This window comes from Thunnus maccoyii, chromosome 20, assembly GCF_910596095.1.
Source record: "Thunnus maccoyii chromosome 20, fThuMac1.1, whole genome shotgun sequence".
NCBI lineage: Eukaryota > Metazoa > Chordata > Actinopteri > Scombriformes > Scombridae > Thunnus > Thunnus maccoyii.
This window is the reverse complement of record NC_056552.1, coordinates 2,334,030-2,360,480: the sequence shown is the minus strand read 5'-3', so window position 1 is coordinate 2,360,480 and position 26,451 is coordinate 2,334,030. Positions and strand designations below refer to the sequence as shown.

The following is a 26,451-nucleotide window of genomic DNA, read 5'->3' as shown; positions in this document are numbered from 1 at the left end:
AAAGCAAGATGAGTATTTACAGATGACAGCTTCTTAGCTTCCCTCATCTTCCTCAGTCTCTGTTGTCATCTTCGTTTCAACTGTGTGATTTCCTCTTCTTGTTTTTGAATGTAAAAGTGAAATAGCGCTGTGGGGACGTAAATCGAGCGCACCCCGGCCTGTGGCGCTCTGCAGACGGCACCTCGGTCGTGCAGCAGGGAGCGCTGTGTTCTGAGTCTGCGCAGGTGTGTGTGTGTGTGTGTGTGTGTGTGTGTGTGTGTGTGTGTGTGTGTGTGTGTGTGTGGGTGTGTGGGTGTGTGTGTGTGTGTGAGAGATGGATCTTATTAAAGGAGGAATCCTCTCGGTCTCTTTCTCCTCTCAATAATGACAAATGCGTTTTACATCATCTACAAATATAAACAAGATTTACAGGTGTGTGTGTGTGTGTGTGTGTGTGTGTGTATGTGTGTGTGTGTGTGTGTGTGTGTGTGTGGGGGGGGGTTATCGGTAGTTAATGCTCTTCTCAAATGTGTTCTTCAATCCACAAACGCCAAACAATTTGAACAAATATAAAATAATATTACAGATAAATACATCGCAGCTTGAATAAATATCAGTATTTCAGATATATGGTCTATATTCAATTTTGAGTTCCTATATCTGATAACATGTCTGGAAATATTTGTGAAATTCTTTTGCATTAATATACAAAACAAAGATCCACAAATTTATGTTGCGTTTATGTGCTGCTGGTAAAACTCAGAGGTCCAGCTTTTCATCACATTCATGAGTAGGATTTCAACATGGCAGTGATGGAAAGTAACTAAGTACATTTACCCAAGTACTGTACTTCAGTACAGCTTTGAGGTAGTTGTACTTTACTTGAGTATTTCCATGATGATGCTACTTTCTACATTTCAGAGGGAAATATTGTACTTTCTACTCCACTACATTTATTTGACAGCTTTAGTTACTTTTCAGATGAAGATTTGACACAATGGATAATATAACAAGCTTTTAAAATACAACACATTGTTAAAGATGAAACCAGTGGTTTCCAACCTTTTTGTCTTTTGACGTCTTACAAAAAGCAGTGTGTAGTCGGGGTCACATTTCACATGCCTATGAGTTGTTAACAGCTCCACCAAATAGTGATTTTTCCCTCTAAACTTCTCACATGCTTTCATTTCAATAAATGTTCAAATGATCCAATATTTCAGCAAAAATCAAAGATTAGAGAAAAAGTCCAAAAACTGAAAACAGATTAATGTATCAGAACTTTGTTTTTTCTTCTTTCCTCTCCCATTAATCATCTCACCACCCCTCAGGTTTATCTGCTGACCCTTTAGAGGGGCCCGACCCCTAGGTTGGGAACCACTGGGCTAAACTAGCTAACTGTATATAAAGTAGTGTAAACTAGCTCCACCTCCAGCAGCTACAACAGTAACATGCTGCTCTAACACTGATGCTTCACTATTAATAATCTAATGATGTCTCTTCTGCCCTCTCTAGGTGTAACTAACTAGTTCGGCAAACAGCGAACACAACGCTGATGTAAAGTTGAGACTGTTTATTGACAGATCCTGACCAATCTGGTGTTAATGAAGTTGCCGCTGCTGTGCCACATGTGTAAATGCGCACATCACTCTCAATTTAAAGACACACTTATGGTTATAAATGTAAGGTTTAAAAGTGAAGTTAATTTATACATTCAAGTTAATTCTAACTAACTTTAATTATATTATTTATATATTTACAGGTTCAGATATTTGCATCAGCATCCTGTGAAGGTTGAAACAGTATTGAATTTGCTTCTGTGGTTTTACCTCATTACAGTTGGATCTGCCTCAGTCTAGCCTATGATTGGTTGGTTTAGTCACATGTGCCTAAAAAGACGAGGAAGTGTTGTTGTTATGTCTCTGATGCCGGGAGCTAGAGTAAAGTGCTGCTTAAAAAGTCACCTGTCTCCATCCTGCTATTTTCTCTCATGAAGAGTGTCAAATTACCACCTACCGAACCCTCACATTACATAAACACTAGTAACAGCTGCAGTAACTGCTCCACTCACTGTAAAAATAATTTTATTGATCTTATAATACATCCATGGCCTGTATGCGTCTTGTTATGTGCAGCACCATATTTTTCCCCTTCCCTCCAACGCTCCACATTAAATTCTGCTGTTACATTAAAATACCAGTTTAAAGAAACAGAAATATGAGGGGATATGCTCAAAACGCTGAAGCAGTGGCAGCCCACAGGACCTACAGGATGGACCCAAAGTTTTGGCACTGCGCTCACAGCTGCTTTTCACTGTTGCTGAACACGAACACAAACGAGACAAAGCAGGTTTTCTGTGAATAATACACATCCAACGTGTTTTGGAGTCAGTTTAACTCTGAAAACTGAGGAGAACAAATCAGCTTTCTTTCATCTTCTGGGGGAATCTGATGTCCAGTCAATTACAAATATCGGGGGAGACAAATTTCCATGTTTCATATATTGAGGTCTAAACTGTGTGGATGGATGGTTGGTTTTGATATAATTACACAAATGTCCATTCTGAAATTAAAACTGTGTAACATGTAAGTATACTGTACAGGCCTGGCAGAAAATATAATATATTAATGCTATGACTTATTCCCAAACACTTTCATGGCATTTTTCTGTTCCCCCATTGCGTCTGCTTGCCGAGCATGGTCGCCATTTTGTATTGACTACCCTACAGAGAGACAAACAGACTGCATCTGGACTGCTCACATGTGCCACCTGGTGGTTGTTGGTGAGCACTTCAGCAACTCCTGGATATATTATTTCACCCTCCTTCACTGCCGCTGCAGAATTACCACGGTAAACATATCAATTGAAATGAGTGACATCTGTAAAGTATAATATTTACATTTGATGGAATGCTGCAGAAATAAATAAATTAAACAATAAATAATAATTAAAACACCCATCTGTAATTTGTTTAACCACAGAAGTTTGAAGGATATTTACAAGCATAACTGAGTTTGGATCTAATAAATGATGATAACTGAAAAGCTAATGTGTTTACAAAGTTCACAGATGTACAACAAAGCTTCAACAGCATAAAAAAAGCTAATGAAACATGCAAAACAAGCAGACAAGTCAGTGCAAAATACTAGTCCTGCATGATCCAGTCATTGTCTTGGAAGAAAAGCTAATTACATGGCTTCATTCCCTCTGTCAGCCCTCATGGGTTTCAGTTCCTTCTGTATGACTGACTGACTTTCAGTTGAGGATGCAGTCATCTCAGCGTCTTCTGCGTCCTGACCACAGCGCAGGAAACGGGGAAGCAAGCTGCAGAGCGCCTTCTTGAACATGGAGCTGGAGAAGATGTATAAGATGGGGTCCAGAGCCGAGTTCAGGAAGTTCAGCCACAAAGACACAATGGTGAGCCGGATGAAAGTGTTGAGGGTGTCACAGTCCGGCGGGTGATACGAGCGGATGACCCACACCCCGATGGTCGTCACCGTGGTGGGTAAGAAGCACACTATGAACATGGCGACGATGGCGTTGCACACCCTCATCGCCTTGCGCACCTTGTCAGCTTTTCCCATCTGCCGCTGCCTCAGGAAGCTGGAAATCCGGATGGAGCAGAACAATAGCATGGCCAGCGGGATGATGAACTCCAGCACCGCCAGGATGCGGTGCGTGGTGACCAGGGTGGTGAATGAAGAACAAGTGAAGAATAAGCACTTGCTGCTGTGGTCGTGGACCTCGATGAAGTTGTTCGTCAGTATGGGAACCCGAGGAATGATGACCAACAACCAGACAAACACTAACACGTATACAGCCTGTCTCTTGGTCATACGGCTGAACCGGTGGTGAGGGTGAACCACCTAGAACAAGAGGACAGAGATGATCATTTGCCTCAATTACAACAAAAATGTGTCAGTGAGCTGATGTTTCATTGTCATTTCCTGGTGGCCAATGTGTTTTATTGATTCACAATCACAGTCAAATGTAGCAATTACAGATGTCCTGAACCAATCCTAAGAATCTGAGCTGGGTGATCCAGGTGTATTTTAAAGGATTAAAATAAAGGCAATGAAATGTCGACCCTGTCTTTACTGTGTTGTGTCCACCTCAGCCTGCCGGTGTTGCTTTCACTCTAGTCTCCTTTACAACAGCTATTAGCAGTTCCTGTTTGCAATGTAGCCAGTGATGTACAGACAACTATCACTAGATTACTTTGATACTGAAGAAAACATTGTGAAATGTGATGATTCTCAGGCAAGTTCTGCCACAACTTGAAACAATATCAACTTGTTGAGCCATGTCTTTGCATCAGTTGCAGCACACTTGGTGAAAAATACCTTTAGTATTGTTTTTCATTGACTTTGCCGCCTCAAAATTTGCTTTGTGTTCTTTCTGAATTCACAGTGAGGATAGATGATGTACAGATTGTAAAGCAAATTTGTGATTTATGATTTTGGGCTTTATTAATAAAAATGTACTTGACTTATCATGTGATCACACCGGATAAACTCATCACTTGTTGGTGCATTCAGTTTTTCATGCTTATTTTTTAAAAAAGGCCTCAAAACTACTGGCAAACCAATCAGTTGACATTGTTGAGGGTTTTGGTATTATGCTATAATATAAATAACCTACTGAAGTGTTCAGTATGAAAAAATTTTAACAGCATTTTCGGGTTTATCAGAGTGTGGACAATAATATAACATGTATTCTCCTTTTTTCACCTTAAAGTAGCGGTAAATTGCCACCACGGTCATGAGTGCGATGCTGGCTGAGCGGTTGGAAAATATCAGGAAGAGGCTGATCCTGCACAAGCCATCACCAAACATCCAGTGGCCTCTGAGAAAGTCATCGATCCTGAGAGGAAGGCTTGCGAGAACCAGGAAGTCGGCGATAATCAGGTTGAAGAGGAACAGGTTGTTGGGGTTCCAGGCCTTCAGTTTAAAGCAAAAGATCCACAGGGCAACCATGTTTCCCAGCAACCCCAGTATGACGGTGAGGAATGGTAACATGATCGTACCCTGCAGTTGTAAATTGACTTGTGGGCATCCACTGCCATTGCTGCCTCCACCACCAGGGATCGGTGTCGTGAAGTTTGAAATGGTCATGGTGAAGTTTTCGTTATACTCTGATATTATTTTGACAAATTAAATCTTTCTTTTGGAAAGACAAATGAGACAGAATAAGTATGAGAAAAACAGTTGTATGACTTTATGAATTTGCCACTTCCCCCTTTTCAGCCCTCTTCCCTATTTCTTTAGGGTGAAATCTGTGTGAAAGAGAAAAAAAGAGAGAGCATTTGCATTCGTGCATGCAACAGTTCCACTTTTTTTTAGATAAAAAGTGTTATGACACAAGAGCATATTGCTAAAGTATCTGAAAAGCATTTTAATAAATAATAATAAAACTATTAAATGGCATTAAATGGCAAACTGAACCAGTAAAGTCTTAATAAAAGTTGGTTATCAGAATGACATATAGTATATTTTTATTTTAAAGTTTTCAAGACACATTACAATTGGACATTTTGGATTTCAAAATCCAAAATGTCCAAAGAAAATATAACTGTAAATATATAAGAGGAACATAGTCTATCGCAAATAAACTTGAAAATGTCAGCAGTACAGCAGTCAAAGTCTGGTCTACTCTATCTACTATTTTCCCAAAGTCCGCAGTAGAAAACAGTGCAAGAAAATAGTATTTTACTACACCAACTAAACTAATGCTGAGAAAATACACATGTATGAATCTTTTCATCATATGTACTTTGGCATGCTGCACAAAAGGTTTCCCATTAGAAAAAATAACTTATTATTATTCATGTACATTAAATATAATTGTATGTAAATAATGGCTTATGTATAAATGTAATGCAATATAAAGAAAACTATATGTAAGTTTAGTATTTAATACAGTAAATATACAGAACTCACCAGTCAGCTGTGTGTTATTCATATCACATTGGAAGAGGGAATAAAGTGATGTATGACTTTGGTCTGGTTATTTATGTCTCTCACAAAACAGTTGTGCAAGATCACACATCCTGAAGTCCATTTCTCAAGATTTTCTCTCATTAGCCAACAGACAGACTAACATTCAGCTAAAATGTAAAATATCTGTAATGTTGGCTGCTAACTTTTGTCTAGGCACATGGTTAAATACCTGTAATTCTACGTGCTATAGACAGGTTTCACGTTGCCACAATGTCATGGTGGCTAATATAATAAGAATAATAATAATTTTATTTGTATAACACTTTTCATACAAGAAATGCAGCTCAAAGTGTTTTACAACAAAAGAAATTACATCCACCAAGTGCTTCACATGAAAAAAGGCCTATCAAAGTAACCAATGAAAGGAGCGGACTGTCTATTCCATCCTCGCTTCCAAAGTCTCATAAGTCAATTTGACAAGTGAGTGAGTATTGAACAGTTGCGAGCACATAAGGAGAGACAAGCTCATGCTCCTCACCGCCCCGTGCTCGCAGGACCGCATTTGTGTACACGGAGCAGAAATGTTCTCTTGTGAGGATGGTTTTCTGCTTCAGTTACTGTTCTATGCGTTTCTATCACATGCATTCGCCTGGTTTCTATGTGCGTGGGTTTTGAAACTAATTAAACTCCGTAGGCCAACTACCTTTTTAAAGCTCTAAACAGCTGAATTCTGTTTCTCCTCATTTACCAAAGATCTTTTAACCACAACCAAGAGACATTATCACATCACACCTTTTATCCTCTGCACACATGACTCCAAGAATGTTTTAGAAATGATTTTTAGATCTTACTGACTACTTTTAAGGCTCATCTTGTACTCTCTCCTTGCTTTATTTCTGATCTTTTACCATATGAGATTGTATGTAATGTGAGGAAATCAGTGTGGCTGAGTCGTAACATCTTTTAAATCGCTTCTTTAAGGGGACATATCATCCCTTTTGTAATTAAACATGGTCAACATGTTGGCGATGTTATTTCTACTTCCTCCTCATGATGACATCAGATTGTTCGCACATTCCAACTGTTGCTAAGGTTGTTCCACGGGTCGTCTACTTGCATATTCTGGATCTGATTTGGGCTCTAACAGGAAAGAGAAGTTATATACAAAAACTATTGTTTCTTTAGCCTCCTGAACTGCTGTAAGTCTGCTGAGGGGCATCTTCTGGAAGCTGGCTAATCAGCAAAAACAAACAAACAAACAAACAAACAAAAAACATGCAATGGTATATCAGTAAAGCCCCAGAATATAAATATAGACCTGGAAATGTGCATGATACGTGATAAGAGCTTTTCCTGATTTTACTTCAGCTTTTATTTTCTGTAAACTGTCTTTTATTTCTGTTTTTATTTCTTTATATATTTTTTTAATTTTCTGTTGTGACCTGACCTTGACTTGTGAAGTGCACACTGCTCCTCTGCCATGATGTGTTGACCTTACTCTGCAAATTTGCACATAGTGAGGGACTTGAGCAATATCACATGAGAAGGTTTCCTTTCCTGTCATTGCTGGCATGACAGTGATGCAGTCAAGAATGAGACGCTCTTAGGAAAAATGGAAATCCTCCTTAGAAATAATTACATCATCACACAAGCTGTGTGCACTTCAGCAGAATATGGTTGCATGACAGCCACCCTCCTACCATACAAAACCAACATTTAATAAGCCTACACATCTCTCTCATACACACACAAACACACCACAGCGTACACGCAGCCAACATTAGTGACGTGCATATTAACGACTGTTTTCCTATATAAAGTAACATAAACAACAGTGGCAGCAACGGTGAGAATAATATCAGCTGGCACAGTGGCTGTTATTAGAGGCTTCTTTCATTTAATCCTTCACATTCCAAGACAAACTGAATAGGCAGGTTTGAAGGGTTTATTTCCTCAGAAATATTTTGTGAGCCCCGTCACCATACAGCAGTAAAACACGTATTTTCAAGTGAAAAAAACATGGTTACTGGACTTTAGCCCTTGTTTCCTGTTTCAACATGTTTCCGTGAACTTCAGATGAGAAAATGCAAAAGGATGTTGCATCACATCATCAAGTTACAGAAACAGAAATGATGAACAGAAATATAATACGACTTTATCTTAGAGCCTCTACATGAGAATGACTATTATAATAAGTCAACCAGGCTAAACTAAGGGGGGAAAACTCACAGTAAAAAAGGCCTTTATCTTCAGAAAATAGTTCTTTATGATAATTTCAGATATCAGACATATGTAGTGGTGTAAAAAGGTCAATATTGGTTGATTAGTTTTTCATGACTGAATGGTGACTTATCTCTGTCTTCAATGATTTTCTGCAGGATCAAGGGAAGTTTCTTTTCATTGGTCTCGGAGTATGGATCTGAAATAGACACAGAGTGTCTGGAAACTGCGCCACTTTTCTTGAATCTTCAGAAAATACAAATGCATTCAAATTACAAATTGGTGGACAAAGCACATGAGTCAGTGGTTTGGCACACAGTGAACTGCAGTAAGAGCCTAAAAATAGTGCCCTGCTTTCTATTAATCAACTGACAATCAACTCTGAACGGAATCATGATATCCCCGCAGATTCCCACCCCTGGAAGTAACAACATTTATTAATATATATTTGTTACCATTTTTAAAGGTGTATATTTACAGTACCAGACATATGTTTGGACACACCTCAAGTGTGTCCAAACTTTTGACTGGTACTGTATATATATTATTATGTTACAACTTTCTGTCTGTCCATCACATCAGATATCACATCAGATAACATCCAATAAAAATTTGGTCACACGAAAAAAAAAAAAGAACAAGGAAAAAGGAAGAAATGAAGCAACAGAGCACCAGAACAAATTGAGAACTCTCACCATGTAGGTACAGAGCAGAATGTCCACCAGGACGGAGGTGGTGAACGTCTTGTGTTGACAGTTCTACTCTGTGGCTTCACTGTCAGCATCAACATCGCCTTCTGAAATGAGCAGCGTGGTTTGAGGTTCCACCATTATAAATGTTGCGGAAAGCTTGAAGCACGTGTGTGAGAAGCAACAGGAGAGGGGCGGGTCACACACACCAACACACACAGTCACACACAGTTTCCATTACTTAGAGGACATTACATTGGCTTACATTCATTTCCGGCTTACATTCATTTCCTGGAGACTTACCTTAACCTTACCTTACCCTTAGCATCTCTTTCTTCATGGACTGGTAACAACTGGGCATAGCCTAGCAACATAGTGAAGCATAGCACGGCTAAGCAAGAACGTTTAACTTAATCAATGTACTGTACATGTATTGATTTGGCTAAGGTTATTCATTGAACTATCGTTGTGATGTCCTTGTTGTTCACAATCAGGTTACTGCATAGCCACACTGCTAGGTTAATGACAGCATGCTTAACACATATTACACCCAGTAACTAGGCCTTGCATGCACCTAACCTCTTCCAACTAACCTGGCACCTTGATCGTACATCAATTGGTCTTGAATAGAGAACCACACAGTTAAGAGGTTTAAAACCTAGTTTTGCAAACTTTGGTTCAAACAGCACATGTGGTTCAAGACACCACATGGTCTGGCCTTTTATCTCTGTAGTTCCCTTTTTCAGCCAAATTGTTGGCATGCCATGTGCTCAGTCACCAGGTGACTGCAGCCATCTTGCCACTGTCTCCCCCCCCCCCCCCCCCCCCCCCCACACACACACACACACACACACACATAGGTACACTTAGCTAGACTAGTATTGTGTGTTTTGCTCTTTTGCCTGTTTGTTAAATAAATGCTTTTGGATATACCTGTTGTCTGCTATAATGTTGCACAAGAATGAGTTTTGCCAACCTCTGCTCTGCAAAGGACTCCAAACTCCTTCAACCTTAACTAGCTATTGATATGGTAATTTAGTTTATAGTTATTAAGTTAATTATTAATCAAAGTTCCAAATTGATAGATTAGTACACTTTGAGATTGAGTTGGCTTATCTTTTAATAACGGGTAGTGCCCCGTTATTATTAATTCTTATTAATAATTTTATTGATTTATATAATTAATAATTATCTTGATAATCATTAATTATTGCTGATAGCCAAACTTGTAGCCAGGGTCCAACAAAATGGTGCCCCGTGTGAGGCAGAGTATTGTCGGCACTTATTCATAATTGTGCAATATTAATTTCAGCATAATTTTGGCAAGTTACAAAATTCTGAAATCTAAAACCTTCAGACTATCCAAAAGTCTTTATATTTAACAACTAGTCTGCCACAGGAGTAGATATCTGGTTGTACTTGCAAACAAGTTAACTTGTAGCCAAACTTGTAGCCAAGGCCCAACACTCATATCAATACATGAAACAAACAGAAATGTCATATTTCCATCATGTTTTCCACATGGTTTTCCATCGTTTGAGCTTTAACTGCCGACCTTTTAATGATAGCATCTCGTTGTGTAGGGGCTGTGGTAGATAGAAAGTCGGTGAATCAGATCAATAAAACGTTATTTTCTAATTGATTCACAGCGGTTACGTTCTAGAGCACAAACAGGCCCACACTCCCACACATTTCTGCTCAACCCTGAGGTGGTGGGCCGCAATGCCTGATTTGGTCTGAATACAGCCTTTGGTTTGTCCGTTTTGGGCTACTGTAAAAACATGGTGGTGCAACATGGTGGGTTACGTGGAAGAGGACCCACTCCCTTTGTAGATATAAAGGGCTCATTCTAAGGTAACGAAAACACAATGATTAGATGCCACTAAATTCTACACACTGAATCTTTAAGTTTTCTTTTGCCGATATTCTGGGAATTTTGCAGTACATTTGGATGGTAACCTAGCAAATATGTACTCAAATGCCTTTTGAGAAGACATTTGAAGAGGTCACCAAATTGTGACACAGTGCCAGGGTTAGTTATTAGGTACTGATTAACTACTGAAACAACAAATAGTTCTTAAGCCTGTGAAGTTTATCTTTTAACAGAAGAGATTTTGAAGATAGCGATCTATGCATTTTACTAAAAGAAATGTACTCCAGGAAGTTTAACAAAAAGTCAGCCCCCCCACCTTTCCCAACACTGTAACTACCAACAGCTTCCCTAGGGGGGCGCTGGAGAGTTGAAGGTGAGGCAAAGACACTGAGATGAATTTGGGTCAAAAATCATCCTCCTTCTTACAGTCATAACTCTGTCAGATCATAACACACAGACATGAAACACATACTGATATCATTTGGTGTACGGATGATGTACAGATTGTAAAGGAAATGTGTGATTTATGTTTTTGGGCTATATTAATAAAAATGTACTTGACTTATCATGTGATCAAACCAGATGAACTCATCACTTGTTGGTGCTTTCAGTTTTTCATGTTTATTTTTTGAGCAACGCCCCAAAACTATGACATTGTTGAGGGTTTTGGTATTATGCTATAATTTAGATGACCTACTGAAGTGCTCAGTGTGAAAAAATGTTAACAGCATTTTCAGGTTTATCAGAGTGTGGACAATAATATAATGTGTATACTTCTTTCCTCACCTTAAAGTAGCGGTAAATTGCCACCACGGTCATGAGTGCAATGCTGGCTGAGTGGTTGGAAAACATCAGGAAGAGGTTGATCCTGCCCAAACCATCAACAAACACCCAGTGGCCTCTGAGAAAGACATCGATTCTGAGAGGAAGACTCTCGAGAGCCAGGAAGTCTACGATAAACCAGGTTGAAGAGGAACTGGTTGTTGGGGTTCCAGGCCTTCAGTTTAAAGCAAAATATCCAAAGAGCAACTATGTTTCCCAGCAGCCCCAGTATGACGTCGATGGTGATAACAGGGGGTAGGATGGCACCCTCCAGTTCACTACGGACTGGTGGGCAGCCACCTCCGCCGCAGCCTCCATCACCAGGAATTGGAGTTGTGAAATTTGACATGGTCATGGTGAAGTTTTTGTTATCTTTAGATATCATTTTGACAAATTAAATCTTAAAATTGTGTTATTAATTGGTCTAAACAAAATAGAGAAAATTGGTGGAAATTTGGTGGGAAATTTTGGAAAGACAATCTAAAAAAGAAATTATTTTCAGGTGCTTCTATTAAAAACAGTTGTGGGTCAGGTGACTGAATAAGAATGACGAAAACAGCTGTTACTTTATGAATTTGCCACTTCCCCTTTTCAACCCTCTTCCTTATTCTTTAGAATGACATCTGAGTTAAAGAGAAAAACAGAGAGAACATTTGTGCTTGTACATAACTCAGTTCAACTTTTCTACAGATGAAAAGACATTCTGTGGTAAATTTGTGCCAGCGATGTGACACAAGAGCATATTTGAAAGTATTTGAAAAGCATTTTAATATATTACAAATATTAAAATAAGTAATAATAAAAAACATTTTATCAAAACATTAAATAGCAAACTAGATCAGTAAAGACTTAATGTAAGTTGTATTAGAATGACACAAGTTTTCAAGATGCTCTACAATTGGCCATTTTGGATTTCAAATCCAGATTCCAAGAAAATGTAACTGTAAACATATAAGAGAAAAATATTTTATAACAAATAAACTTGAAAATTTCATACAACAGTCTAAGTCTAGTCTTTACTTTTTTTCCAAATTAACATTAGAAAACAGTGCAAGAAAATAGTATTTTACTACAACAACTAAGCTAATGCTGTGAAAATAAGCATTTGACGATGTATGTATAAACTAAAAATGTATGAATCTTTTCATGATATGTACTTTGACATGTTGCACAAAAAGTTTCCTATTAAAAAAGTAACTTGTATAACAAGGTTAAATATAAATGTAATATATATAATAAAAAATGTAAATTATGGATTATGTATAAATGAAATCCAATATAAATAAAACTATATGTAAGTTTACACATTAAATACAGTAAATATGCAGAACTCACCAGTCAGCTGTGTGTAGTTCATATCACATTGGAGGACGGAATAAAGTGATGCATAACTGTGGTCTGTGTATTTATGTCTCTCAAAGGAGGATGTTCCTGTGTTGTCGATTTTTATCACGCTTGCATATCAAGCAGGCTTGAAGACAGTTGTGCAAGATCAGATATACTGGGTGAAATCTATTCCTCGAAACATTTGACATTTCGGTGAAGTACTATTTTTAGAAGTCACTGAGCACAACTAATGAGCACCTTACACTAAACAATTGAGATGATGGGAACGTGCCACAACTCTAGCAAAACTTTTGATTTTATTCTGACAATGGAAGATAAAAGCCACTGACACATAAAAAAGAATGCATACTGAATAATAATGATAATGATAATAATAATAAAACAAAATAAAAACGAGGTGTTAAAACATAGAATATGTAGAATGTATAAAATCAAATAAAGTATAACATTTTAAAAGAAGTGCAGTTTTGAAAGTGTGAAGCAGACTGAGAGAAAATCTAGTCAAAGGCTAAACTGAAGATAAGCTTTTAGCTTTCTTTTCTTTCCTGGAGGCCAGTGTGATTTTATTGAGTCACATCAGTCTAAATTAGCAATTACAGATGTCCCGAGCCAATCCTAAGAATCTGTCACTGGGCAATTCAGGCATATTTTAAAGGATTATAATAAAGTCAATCCGATGTTGATCCTTTCTTTACTGTGTTTGGTTCACCTCAGCCTGCTGCTGTTGCTTTCACTCTAGTCTCCTTTACAATAGCTATTAGCAGTTCCTGTTTGCAGTGTAGCCAATGATGTACAGACAACTATCACTGGATTACTTTGATACTGAAGAAAACATTAAAATGTGATGATTCTCAGGCAAGTTCTGCCACAACTTGAAACAATATCAACTTGTTGAGGCATGTCTTTGCATCAGTTGCAGCACACTTGGTGAAAAAAAACCTTTAGCATTGTTTTCCCATTGACTTTGCCACTTCAAAATTTGCTTTGTGTTCTTTCTGAATTCACAGTAAGGACAGATGATGTACAGGTTGTACAGCAAATTTGTGATTTATGATTTTGGGCTTTATAAATAAGAGTGTACTCGACTTATCATGTGATCACACCGGATAAACTCATCTCTTGTTGGTGCATTCAGTTGTTCATGTTTATTTTTTTTAAAAAGGCCTCAAAACTACTGGAAAGCCAATCAATCGACATTGGTGAGAGTTTTGGTATTATGCTGTAACATAGATGACTTACTGAAGTGTTACAAAAATATTAACAGTATTTTTGGGTTTATTAGAATGTGGACAATAATACAATGCGTATTCTCCTTTTCTCACCTTAAAGTTTAAAGCAAAAGATCCACAGTGCAACAATGCTTCCCAGCAACCCCAGTATGATGGTGAAGATGGGAAGCAGGATCACACCCTCCAGTAGAATACTGACTGGTGGGCATCCATCACCGTTGCTGCCTCCACCACCGGGGATCAGAGTTGTTAGGTTTAAAATGGTCATGGTGAAGTTTTCGTTATACTCTATCATTTTGAAAAATTAAATCTTAAAATTGTGTTATTAACTTTAGTCTTATCAAATCAGACAAATCAATTTGGTGGAAAATTTTGGAAAGACAATCTAAAAAAGAGATTATGTTTAGGTGCTTCTGTTAAATACAGCTGTGGGTCAGGTGACTGACTTTATGAATTTGCCTCTTCCCCTTTTCAACCGTCTTCCTTATTTCTTTAGAATGTAATCTATGTAAAAGAAAAACAGAGAGAACATTTGCATTTCTATATGAACCAGTTCCGCTTTAAACTAAAAATGTATGAATCTTTCCCCCATATGTACTTTGGCATGTTGCACAAAAAGTTTCCTATTAAAAAAAGTAATAAATAAAAATTATAAAATAATGGATTATGTATAAATGTAATCCAATAGAAATAAAACTATATGTAAGTTTAGCATTTATTACAGTAAATATACAGAACTCACCAGTTAGCTGTGTGTCATCCATTTCACATTGGAGGAGGGAATAAAGTGATGTTTAACCTTGGTCTGTGAATTTATGTTTCTCACAGAGGATGTTCCTGTGTTGTTGATTTTTATCATGTTTGCATGTCAAGCAGGCATGAAGACAGTTATGCAAGATCAGATATCCCGAAGTCCAAGACTCTGTCTCTCATCAGCCATCATACAGACTAACATTCAGCTAAAATGTAAAATATCTGTAACATTAGCTCCTAAGCTTGTAGCTTGGAGTGCCCAACCCCTGGGTTGGGAACCACTGGACTAAACTAGCTTACTGTAGTTGAAACTAGCTCCAGTTCCAGCAGCTACCACAGTAACATGCTGCTTACACACTGATGCTTCAGTATTAATAATCTAATCATGTCTGTTCTGCCCCCTCTAGGTGTAACTGACTAGTATGGCAAACAGTGAACACAAAGTTGATGTAAAGTTGAGGCCGTTTATTGACAGATCCTGACCAATCTGGTGCGCACATCGCTCTCAATTTAAAGACACACTTATGGTTATAAACACTAGTGACAGCTGCAGAAACTGCTCCACTTACTTAAAAATAATTTTATTGATCTTAAAATACATCCATGGCCTGTATGCGTCTTGTTATGTGCAGCACCATATTTCTCCCCCTCCCTCCGACACTCCACATTAAATTCTGCTGTTACATTAAAATACCAGTTTTAAGGAGCAAAAATATGAGGGGCTATGCTCAAAATGCTGAAGCAGTGGCAGCCCACAGGATCTACAGGATGAAAACAAGCAGACAATTCAGTGCAAAATACTACAAAAATCAAAGACATTAAAACAGGATTTTTCAGAGTGCTGCATGATCCAGTCATAGTCATAGAAGAAAAGCTTATTACATGGCTTCATTCCCTCTGTCAGCCCTCATGGATTTCAGTTCCTGCTGGGTAGTCGACTGACTTTGCAGTCTTCTCTGCGTCGCCTGCGTCCTGACCACAGCGCAGGAAACGGGGAAGCGAGCTGCAGAGCGCCTTCTTGAACATGGAGCTGGAGAAGATGTACAAGATCGGGTCCAGAGCCGAGTTTAGGAAGTTCAGCCCCAAAGACACAATGGTGAGCCGGATGAACGTGTAGAGGGTGGTGCAGTCAAGGGAGTGATACGAGCAGATGACCCACAACCCGATGGTCGTCACCGTGGTCGGTAAGAAGCACACCATGAACACAACGACGATGGCGTTGCACACCCTCATCGCCTTGCGCACCTTTTCAGGTTTCCCCATCTGCCGCTCCCTCAGGAAGCTGGAAATCCGGATGGAGCAGAACAGCAGCATGGCCATCGGGATGATGAACTCCAGCACTGCCAGGATGCGGTGCATGGTGACCAGATTGGTGAGTGAAGTAGAAGTGAAGAATATGCACCGGGTGCTGTTGGCACTGTCTTTGATGTGGTTGTTAGCCAGTATGGGAACCGAAAGACTGATGGCCAACAGCCAGACAAACACTAACACGTATGCAGCCTGTCTCTTGGTCATACGGTTGAACCAGTGGTGAGGATGGACCACCTGGAACAAGAGGACAGAGATGATCATTTGCCTCAATTACAGCAAAAATGTGTCAGTGAGCTGATTGTCTTTTCCTGGAGGCCAGTGTGATTTCATTGAGTCACAATCACAGTCTAAATTAGCAATTAGAGCCAATCCTAAGAATCAGTTGCTGGGTGATCCAGGCGTATTTTAATGGATTAAAATAAAGTCAATCAGATGTTGATCCTTTCTTTACTGTGTTTGGTTCACCTCAGCCTGCTGATGTTGCTTTCACTCTAGTCTCCTTTACAATAGCTATTAGCAGTTCCTGTTTGCAGTGTAGCCAATGATGTACAGACAACTATCGCTGGATTACTTTGATACTGAAGAAAACATTAAAATGTGATGATTCTCAGGCAAGTTCTGCCACAACTTGAAACAATATCAACTTGTTGAAGCATGTCTTTGCATCAGTTGCAGCACACTTGGTGAACAATACCTTTAGCATTATTTTCCCATTGACTTTGCCGCCTCAAAATTAGCTTTGTGTTCTTTCTGAGTTCACAGTGAGGACAGATGGTGTACAGATTGTACAGCAAATTTGTGATTTATGATTTTGGGCTTTATAAATAAGAGTGTACTTGACTTATTGTGATCACATTGGATAAACTCGTCACTTGCTGATGCATTCAGTTTCATGTTTATTTTTTTTAAAAAGGCCTCAAAACTACTGGAAAGCCAATCAATCGACATTGATGAGAGTTTTGGTATTATGCTGTAATATAGATGACTTACTGAAGTGTTACAAAAATATTAACAGTATTTTTGGGTTTATTAGAATGTGGACAATAATACAGTGTGTATTCTCCTTTTCTCACCTTAAAGTAGCGGTAAATTGCCACCACGGTCATGAGTGCCATGCTGGCTGAGCGGTTGGAATACATCAGGAAGAGGTCGATCCTGCACAAGCCATCACCAAACACCCAGTGGCCCCTGAGAAAGTCATCGATCCTGAGAGGAAGACTCATGAGAATCAGGAAGTCGGCGATAACCAGGTTGAAGAGGAACAGGTTGTTGGGGTTCCAGGCCTTCAGTTTAAAGCAAAAGATCCACAGAGCAACTATGTTTCCCAGCAGCCCTAGTATGACAGTGAGGACTGGTAACAGAGTCACACCCCCCAGTTGAAAATCGACTGGTGGGCAGCTGCTGCTGCCACTGCCTCCACCACTAGGGATCGGTGTTGTGGGGTTTAAAATGGTCATGGTGAAGTTTTTGTTATACTCTGATATTATTTTGACAAATTAAATCTTCAAATTGTGTCATTAACTTTAGTCTAATCAAATCAGACAAATCAATTTGGTGGAAAATTTTGGAAAGACAATCAAAATAAGAGATTATGTTTAGGTGCTTCTATTAAATATAGCTGTGGGTCGGGTGACTGAATAAGAAGGACTTTATAAATTTGCCTCTTCCCCTTTTCAGCCGTCTTCCTTATTTCCTTAGAATGTAATCTATGTAAAAGAGAAAAACAGAGAGATCATTTGCATATCTAAATGAACCAGTTCCACTTTTCCACAGCAATGAGACGCAAGAGCATATTGCTCAAGTATCTTTAGAGTATTAATAAAAGTTGGTTTTCAGAATGACATATGGTATTTTTTTAATGTAAAGTTTTAAAGACACTCTACATTTGGACATTTTGGATTTCAAAATCCAGATTTCAAGAAAATATAACTGTAAATATATATGAGAAACACCTACTTTATCACAAATAAACTTGAAAATGTCAGCAGTACAACAGTCAAAGTCTAGTCTACTCTATCTACTTTTTTTCCAAAGTTAACATTAGAAAATAGTGCAAGAAAATAGTATTTTGCTACAACAACTAAACTAATGCTGTGAAAATAAGCATTTGAAAATGTATGTACAAACTAAAAATGTATGAATCTCTCCCTCATATGTACTTTGATATGTTGCACAAAAAGTTTCCTATTAAAAAAAGTAACTTGTATAACAAGGTTAAATATAAATGTAATATATATAATATAAAATGTAAATTATGGATTATGTATAAATGAAATCCAATATAAATAAAACTATACGTAAGTTTACACATTAAATACAGTAAATATGCAGAACTCACCAGTCAGCTGTGTGAAGTTCATATCACATTGGAGGACGGAATAAAGCGATGCATAACTGTGGTCTGTGTATTTATGTCTCTCAAAGGAGGATGTTCCTGTGTTGTCGATTTTTATCACGCTTGCATATCAAGCAGGCTTGAAGACAGTTGTACAAGATCAGATATACTGGGTGAAATCTATTTCTCAAAACATTTGACATTTTGGTGAAGTACTATTTTTAGAAGTCCGTGAGCACAACTAATGAGCACCTTACACTAAACAATTGAGATGATGGGAACGTGCCACAACTCTAGCAAAACTTTTATTCTGACAATGGAAGATAAAAGCCACTGACACATAAAAAAGAATACATACTGAATAATAATGATAATGATAATGATAATAAAACAAAATAAAACCGAGGTGTTAAAACATTGAATACATAGAATGTATAAAATCAAGTAAAATATAACATTTTAAAAGAAGTGCAGTTTTGAATAAGTGTGAAGCAGACTGAGAGAAAATCTAGTCAAATGCTAAACTGAAGATAAGCTTTTAACTTTCTTTAAAAAATATTTAGCGAGCTGGCTTCCCTAATATCTATAGGCAGTGTGTTCTATAGTTTTGGTTTGTAACTGACAAAGGCTGCAACCCTAACTTTCTTTCGGCTGTTGTTAGGAATCTCCAATAAACCCGCAGCAGATGATTGCAGTATTCTTGAAGGCAAATAGTTAACAAGGGGGTTAGCAATGTAGCTTGGTCCTGGCTCATTAAGGGCTTTGTATATAAGGAGGAGCCAGTGCAATGAAGCTAAAACTGGATTAATGTGTACACTGTGTAGCACCTCTCTCCTCTGGTTTATAGCTGAGCTGCATGGTTTTGAATGAGCTGAAGTCTCTCAGTGTTTTTTTTCTTTTGGGAGGCCAGTAAACAGTATATTTATATATTTATAAGAAATATATAATATATATATGTAATAAGAATGCCTGTTATACTTTCCTAGAGCACAAGGTGACTTATTCAAAAGTCTTGGTTTGTCAAATCAACAGTCCAAAAACCAAATAACTTCGGTTTACTATCATGTGTGATACAGAAAAACTTTAAATATTGACATTTGACAAGCTGCAAACAGCAATTTTTTATCATTATTGCCAATTTTCTATTAATTTACTCTACCAGAAACCAAGCCTGAGACAGAAAAATCACAGATCCGTTGATGTATTTCTAATATCTGTCCACTAGATGGTGCACATTATCCATCATCATCTATTATGAACTAATGAGTACAGGATCATTTAACTGACATGTATTGAAAGAGACGTTCAGGCTGGTCAGTGATAAATGCCTCACTGCAGCTTCCTCTGCCATTCTCTCAGTAAACCTGGACTCATTTTACCTCTGAAACTCTGCAGGACTCACAGCTCAAACTAACTGACCTTTCTAGTTCCAGTTCAGATAAAAAAAACTTTAAAAAAAAATCTTATAGCTTCAATCAAGTGCTAGAGCAAGATCTGAATCAAAATATTTATGTGACACTGCCACTTCATGTGTATTTGTCTAGATTTCCGAAGTGTTTTGAGGGCAGTTTAAAATTTTAAAGGTTCAATAAATACATATAATATAAACACACATCTGTAATTTGTTTAACCAGGTAAGTTTGACGTATATTTACAAGGATAACTTAGTTTGCATTTAAGAAGAGATTATAACTGAATATCTAATGTGTTTACAAAGTTCACAGATGTAAAACAAAGCTTCAACAGTATAAAAAATATTGATAAAACACACACAACAAACAGACAATTCAGCGCAAAATACTACATAACGGATTTTTACTGCATTATCCAGTCATTGTTACTGAAGAAAAGCTTATTACATGGCTTCATTTCCTCTGTCAGCCCTCATGGATTACAGTTGCTGCTGGGTGGTTGATTGACTTTCAGTTGAGGATGCAGTCTTCTCTGCGTCGCCTGTGTCCTGACCGCAGCGCAGGAAGTGGGGAAGCGAGCTGCAGAGCGCTTTCCTGAACATGGAGCTGGAGAAGACGTACACGATGGGGTCCAGAGCCGAGTTCAGGAAGTTCAGCCCCAAAGCCACGAAGGTGAGCTTGGTTAAAATTTTGAAGGTGGCACAGTCCTCCATGCAGTACGAGTGGATGACCCACATCCCGATGGTCGTCAACATGTTGGGAAAGAAGCACACCATGAACACAACAACGATAGCGGTACACACCCGCATTGCCTTGCGCACCTTTTCAGGTTTTCCCATCTGCCGCTCCCTCAGGAAGCTGGAAATCCGGATGGTGCAGAACAGCAGAATGGCCATCGGGATGATAAACTCCAGCACTGTCAGGATGCGGTGCATGGCGACCAGGATGAAGTGTGAAGAACAAGTGAAGTATAAGCACCGGGTCCTGTTGCCTCTGACCTCAGTGTGGTTGTTCGTCAGTATGGGAACCCAAAGACTGATGACCAACAGCCAGACAAACACTAACATGTACGCAGCCTGTCTCTTGGTCATAAGGCTGAACCAGTGGTGAGGATGGACCACCTGGAACAAGAGGACAGAGATGATCATTTTGCCTCGACTACAGAAAAAAGGTGTCAAAGAACTGATGTCATATTGTCATTTCCTGGAGGCCAGTGTGATTTTATTGAGTCACAATCACAGTCTAAATGAGCATTAGAGATGTCCCGAGCCAATCCTAAGAATCAGTTGCTGGGTGATCCAGGTGTATTTTAAAGGATTAAAATAAAGTCAATCCGATGTTGATCCTTTCTTTACTGTTTGTTTCACCTCAGCCTGCTGATGTTGCTTTCACTCTAGTCTCCTTTACAATAGCTATTAGCAGTTCCTGTTTGCAGTGTAGCCAATGATGTACAGACAACTATCACTCGATTACTTTGATACTGAAGAAAACATTAAAATGTGATGATTCTCAGGCAAGTTCTGCCACAACTTGAAACAATATCAACTTGTTGAAGCATGTCTTTGCATCAGTTGCAGCACACTTGGTGAACAATACCTTTAGCATTATTTTCCCATTGACTTTGCCGCCTCAAAATTAGCTTTGTGTTCTTTCTGAGTTCACAGTGAGGACAGATGATGTACAGATTGTAAAGCAAATTTGTGATTTATGATTTTGGGCTATATAAATCAGAGTGTACTTGACTTATCGTGATCACATTGGATAAACTCATCACCTGTTGGTGCATTCAGTTTCATGTTTATTTTTTAAAAAAGACCTCAAAACTACTGGAAAGCCAATCAATCAACATTGATGAGGGTTTTAGTATTAGTATAGTATAATGTAAAATAGATGACTTACTGAAGTGTTACAAATATATTAACAGTATTTTTGGGTTTATCAGAATGTGGTCAATAATACAATGTGTATTCTCCTTTTCTCACCTTAAAGTAGCGGTAAATTGCCAACACGGTCATGAGCGCCATGCTGGCTGAGCGGTTGGAAAACATCAGGAAGAGGCTGATACTGCACAAGCCATCACCAAACACCCAGTGGCTCCTGAGAAAGTCATCGATCCTGAGAGGAAGACTCATGAGAACCAGGAAGTCGGCGATAACCAGGTTGAAGAGGAACAGGTTGTTGGGGTTCCAGGCCTTCAGTTTAAAGCAAAAGATCCACAGAGCAACTATGTTTCCCAGCAGCCCCAGTATGATGGTGGGGATGGGAAGCAGGATCACGACCCCCAGTAGAATACTGACTGGTTGGCATCCACTGCCATTGCTGCCTCCACCACCGGGGATCGGAGTTGTTAAGTTTAACATGTTTTTCGTTATACTCTGATATTATTTTGACAAATTAAATCTTAAAATTGTGTTATTAACTTTAGTCTTATCAAATCAGACGAATCAATTTGGTGGAAAATTTTGGAAAGACAATCTAAAAAAGAGATTATGTTTAGGTGCTTCTATTAAATACAGCTGTGGGTCAGGTGACTGACTTTATGAATTTGCCTCTTCCCCTTTTCAACCGTCTTCCTTATTTCTTTAGAATGTAATCTATGTGAAAGAGAAAAACAGAGAGAACATTTGCATTTGTACATGAACCAGTTCCACTTTTCTGCAGCGATGTGACACAAGAGCATATTGCTCAAGTATCTTTAGAGTATTAATAAAAGTTGGTTATCAGAATGACATATGGTATTTTTTTAATTTAAAGTTTTAAAGACACTCTACATTTGGACATTTTGGATTTCAAAATCCAGATTCCAAGAAAATATAACTGTAAATATATATGAGAAACACCTACTTTATCACAAATAAACTTGAAAATATCAGCAGTACAGCAGTCAAAGTCTAGTCTACTCTATCTACTATTTTCCAAAGTTAACAGTAGAAAATAGTGCAAGAAAATAGTATTTTACTACACCAGCTAAACTAATGCTGTGAAAAAAAGCATTTGAAAATGTATTTATAAACTAAAAATGTATGAATCTTTCCCCCATATGTGCTTTGGCATGTTGCACAAAAAGTTTCCTATTAAAAAAAGTAATTTGTCATGACTCACGTATAACAAGGTTAAATATAATTATATATAAATAATGGATTATGTGTAAATGAAATCCAATAGAAATAAAACTATTTATAAGTTTACTAATACAGTTTAATACAGTAAATATCCAGAACTCACCAGTCAGCTGTGTGTCATTCATAACACATTGGAGGAGGAAATAAAGTGATGTATGACCTTGGTCTGTGAATTTATGTCTCTCACAAGCGGATGTTCCTGTGTTGTTGACTTTCATCACCCCTGCACATTAAGCAGTTACCACACTTTATGACATTATAACGTGTATGATCAGAAATCCTGGGTGAAGTCCATTTCTCAAGACATTTGACATTTGGGTGAAGTACTATTTTTAGCACACTAAGCACAACTAATGAGCACCTTACACCAAACGATCAAGATGATGGTAACATGCCACAAACTTTTGTGATTTTATTCTGACATTGGAAATTTGTCTGCAACAGTGAAATTGTTTGAAACGTCTTTTGGTGTAAGGCCGGCATAACTTGTTAATAACTGGAACTTGTTTGTCTTAAAAAACCCAACCCCCCCCCCCCAAAAAACCATAATGCAATGCTACAATGTCTTGGTCATTATAGAGGCTAAGGTAAAGAGAAAGTGATTAAATGTCAATAAATTTAGCTGCATCACAAAAGCCAACATTCAGCTAAAAATGTAAAATATCTGTAATATAAGCTGCTAACTGTAGCCATCATACAGCCTAACATTCAGCTAAACTGTAAAATATCTGTTACATTAGCTCCTAACTTTAGCCATCATGAAAGCTAACATTCAGCTAAAATGTGAAATATCTGTATCATTAGCTCCTAACTTTAGCCATCATGAAAACTAACATTAGGCTAAAATGTGAAATATCTGTATCATTAGCTGCTAACTGTAGCCATCATGAAACTGTCAGGTGAACTGTAAAATATTGGCAACATTACTTGCTAATTAGCTGATAACTTTAGCCATATGAGGGCTAACATTCAGCTAAAATATAAAATATCTGTAACATTAGTTCCTAATTTTAGCCATATTAAGACCACTATTTAGCTCAAATGTAAAATATCAGCAATGGTCACTGCTAACTTAAACCAACAGGACATTTAGGTCAAATGAAAACTATCAATGATGTTAGTATGTCTGGTCTTTAACTAGCCAAAAACAATTCATGTCACTCCACTTTTCATGACTCTCCACTCGCTCCTTGTTGCTCCTCACATTAAATTCAAGTCACTAAAGCTCCAACTAGCACAACACCCACCTACCTGAGCTCCTTCAGCTTAATGCACCTTCTTGTTCCATACGATCAAGTGACAACTAGTCCTTCTGTCACTGTGAGGGAGAAAATCTCAATCCAAACTCTTCTCCAGTTTGGTCCCTTGGTGATGAAACAAGGTGCTGAACTCCATTATGTCAGCAGGCACATTCCCCCTTTGTCCTCAAAAACCAAGACAAAGACCTACCTCTTCCAAGATTACTCACTTAATATGGTCTTTCTCCGTCTCTCCATCCCTCTTAGGATCTCTCTCATAAAATAATTTCTGCTAGTGTAGAGGCTTCTCCTTGATTGACTGTAGTTTGGAGTGTACCTCATTTGTACATCATCATTGGACAAAAGCATCTGCCAAATGAATAAACATCAATGTTAGCTGTTAACTTTGGTCGATGTACAGGCTAACGTTATAGTACCGTGTTAGTAACGTTAGCTGATAGAAGCCAGCCTATCGGTTAGATGCTACCTTTATCCATTAAAAGCTAATGTTAAGATAAAATGAACAAGTGTTGTAACATTACTTATTTACTTTGTCAAATTAAAGAGGTACTGCACACTAAACTGATTTTTGAGCAGTAAACTTAATTATATGACTGTACTGTAATGAAACACACTAATGCTGGTGTTATTATTGGCACTGATACCAAATTGATAAAAACTGGCACTTCGTGGGTTGAAAATGGCTTAACCTGTCATCTGCTGTTTAAAATTGGCCCCTGAAGAGGCTTGGCCAATGCTGTCGTAGAGTCAACTGTTTGGGAGTTCTCTACGTCATGAAATGTATATAAATGGTAGAGTGTTAACGCCCATCTCCCCCAGCCCTGCGCTTATTTTCAAATATATACTGATCAAGACAGTTTTAGCTTCAGCAGCTAACAGGAGTGCTGGCCTGCTGGAGAAAATCTCTCCATCTGTGAATGTCTGCAGGAGGAAACACTGCTGGCAGCCACAAAAACAACAGACATCTTCCTTATATCTTGCCCTGCAATCACGGTGTAACCAGAAACTATCTGTTCTGTCTGTCAGCTGAAACTGTCCCCTTCTGGAGCAGCTCCGCCTGCTGTCAGACAGGTCCAGTAACGACTCCAGTTACACTGCAATTTAACATTTTGAAACAACAATTTACCAGCTGATAACTGCACGAACAGACAGTTGGAGAGTTAAAGAGCTACTGGACGAAATGGGAAATGACTTCTGGCCCGTTTTAATGTTGTTGCATGGTTTGTCTTCTTCTTATTATTATTATAATTATGTGTCGCTGAACAACTCCTGCTCTCCTGCCTCATTTAGCCACACTACCACCTTTCCTAACCTCTCCCCCTCTCAGCCGCTTGCCCAGTTTTTAATATTTTTCAAAATTATGCACTTAGGCTCAGACCTGGGGGTGAAGTTACACTTTAAGGCTTGAAAAGTTGTAAAAACTTCAAGAAAGATTGCTGGTAATCATAGTCATCATACAAGTCAACGTAAAGCCACTGTTGCTCAAACTAAAGTGACCACCGTCACAGAGAATAAGTGATGAACAGTCTCAAAAAGCAGGAGTCTGTGACAGAATTTCAGCTTTGTTTAGTTAGCTTTTGTTCACTGTGGCAATTTTAGTATACCCTAATAGTACAGCAATGCTACCTGCTAACTTTAGTCATCATAAAGGCTAACATTCAGCTAAAATGTAAAATATCAGTAATGTTGGCTGCTAACTTTTGTCTTAATACATGGTTAAATACTTGTAATGTTACGTGCTATAGACAGGTTTCACATTGTCACAATGTCATAGTAGCTTATATAATAATAATAATAATAATAATAGTTATAGATATATTGACATACAATTTCTACTAGTAAGAACGTTATTGTGGATAGCTTTAATTACCATTCTGATTAGTGAGAATACAATTTTGATTAGGAGAAATACTATTCTGGATATCTAAAATGTAATTAAAGATAGGAGTGTGGTTCCATTAAATATTAAAACGGCTTGCCATATAACCTCTGCTAACCACGGTAATTAGGCTTTAACTATTGAGGGTTTCCTGTTTCTACATGTTTCCCCAAACTTCAGATGAAAACATGCAACAGGATGTTGCTTCACATCACATCAAGTCACAAAATGATGAACAGAAATGTTCCACCACTTGTGGCCAAAACACCATGACATGATGCACCC

General features: G+C 38.2%; 3 protein-coding genes across 4 annotated transcripts; all 3 read right to left on the bottom strand.

Moving 5' to 3' along the window:
• Window positions 1-1,728: 1,728 nt before the first annotated feature.
• On the bottom strand, window positions 1,729-5,543 carry LOC121887158 (hydroxycarboxylic acid receptor 2-like). The gene is made up of 2 exons (XM_042397770.1): window positions 4,707-5,543; window positions 1,729-3,842 (listed from the first exon to the last, which is right to left on the bottom strand). The coding sequence occupies exons 1-2, from the start codon at window positions 5,088-5,090 to the stop codon at window positions 3,165-3,167; spliced, it is 1,062 nt and encodes a 353-aa protein (XP_042253704.1). The 5' UTR covers window positions 5,091-5,543; the 3' UTR covers window positions 1,729-3,164.
• Window positions 5,544-15,298: 9,755 nt separating this feature from the next.
• Window positions 15,299-18,736, bottom strand: LOC121887163 (hydroxycarboxylic acid receptor 2-like). Of its 2 annotated transcripts, XM_042397780.1 has the most exons (4): window positions 18,498-18,736; window positions 17,233-17,865; window positions 15,731-16,393; window positions 15,299-15,609 (listed from the first exon to the last, which is right to left on the bottom strand). In XM_042397780.1, the coding sequence occupies exons 2-3, from the start codon at window positions 17,614-17,616 to the stop codon at window positions 15,749-15,751; spliced, it is 1,029 nt and encodes a 342-aa protein (XP_042253714.1). In that variant the 5' UTR covers window positions 17,617-17,865; window positions 18,498-18,736; the 3' UTR covers window positions 15,299-15,609; window positions 15,731-15,748. The 2 variants fall into 2 exon arrangements, with proteins under 2 accessions (XP_042253714.1, XP_042253713.1); XM_042397779.1 differs by having other exon boundaries at window positions 15,299-16,393.
• Window positions 18,737-18,878: 142 nt separating this feature from the next.
• Window positions 18,879-26,445, bottom strand: LOC121887164 (hydroxycarboxylic acid receptor 2-like). Its single transcript, XM_042397781.1, has 2 exons — window positions 21,889-26,445; window positions 18,879-21,027 (listed from the first exon to the last, which is right to left on the bottom strand). The coding sequence occupies exons 1-2, from the start codon at window positions 22,264-22,266 to the stop codon at window positions 20,386-20,388; spliced, it is 1,020 nt and encodes a 339-aa protein (XP_042253715.1). The 5' UTR covers window positions 22,267-26,445; the 3' UTR covers window positions 18,879-20,385.
• Window positions 26,446-26,451: the final 6 nt, after the last annotated feature.

Excerpts from the sequence above, each read along its gene's own strand:
- LOC121887164 (XM_042397781.1), bottom strand. The coding sequence starts at position 22,266 with ATGTTAAACTTAACAACTCCGATCCCCGGTGGTGGAGGCAGCAATGGC. Across the intron at positions 21,028-21,888 it reads CAATTTACCGCTACTTTAAG|GTGGTCCATCCTCACCACTG; the intron begins GTGAGAAAAGGA and ends CTCTTGTTCCAG.
- LOC121887163 (XM_042397779.1), bottom strand. The coding sequence starts at position 17,616 with ATGACCATTTTAAACCCCACAACACCGATCCCTAGTGGTGGAGGCAGT. Across the intron at positions 16,394-17,232 it reads CAATTTACCGCTACTTTAAG|GTGGTCCATCCTCACCACTG; the intron begins GTGAGAAAAGGA and ends CTCTTGTTCCAG.
- LOC121887158 (XM_042397770.1), bottom strand. The coding sequence starts at position 5,090 with ATGACCATTTCAAACTTCACGACACCGATCCCTGGTGGTGGAGGCAGC. Across the intron at positions 3,843-4,706 it reads CAATTTACCGCTACTTTAAG|GTGGTTCACCCTCACCACCG; the intron begins GTGAAAAAAGGA and ends CTCTTGTTCTAG.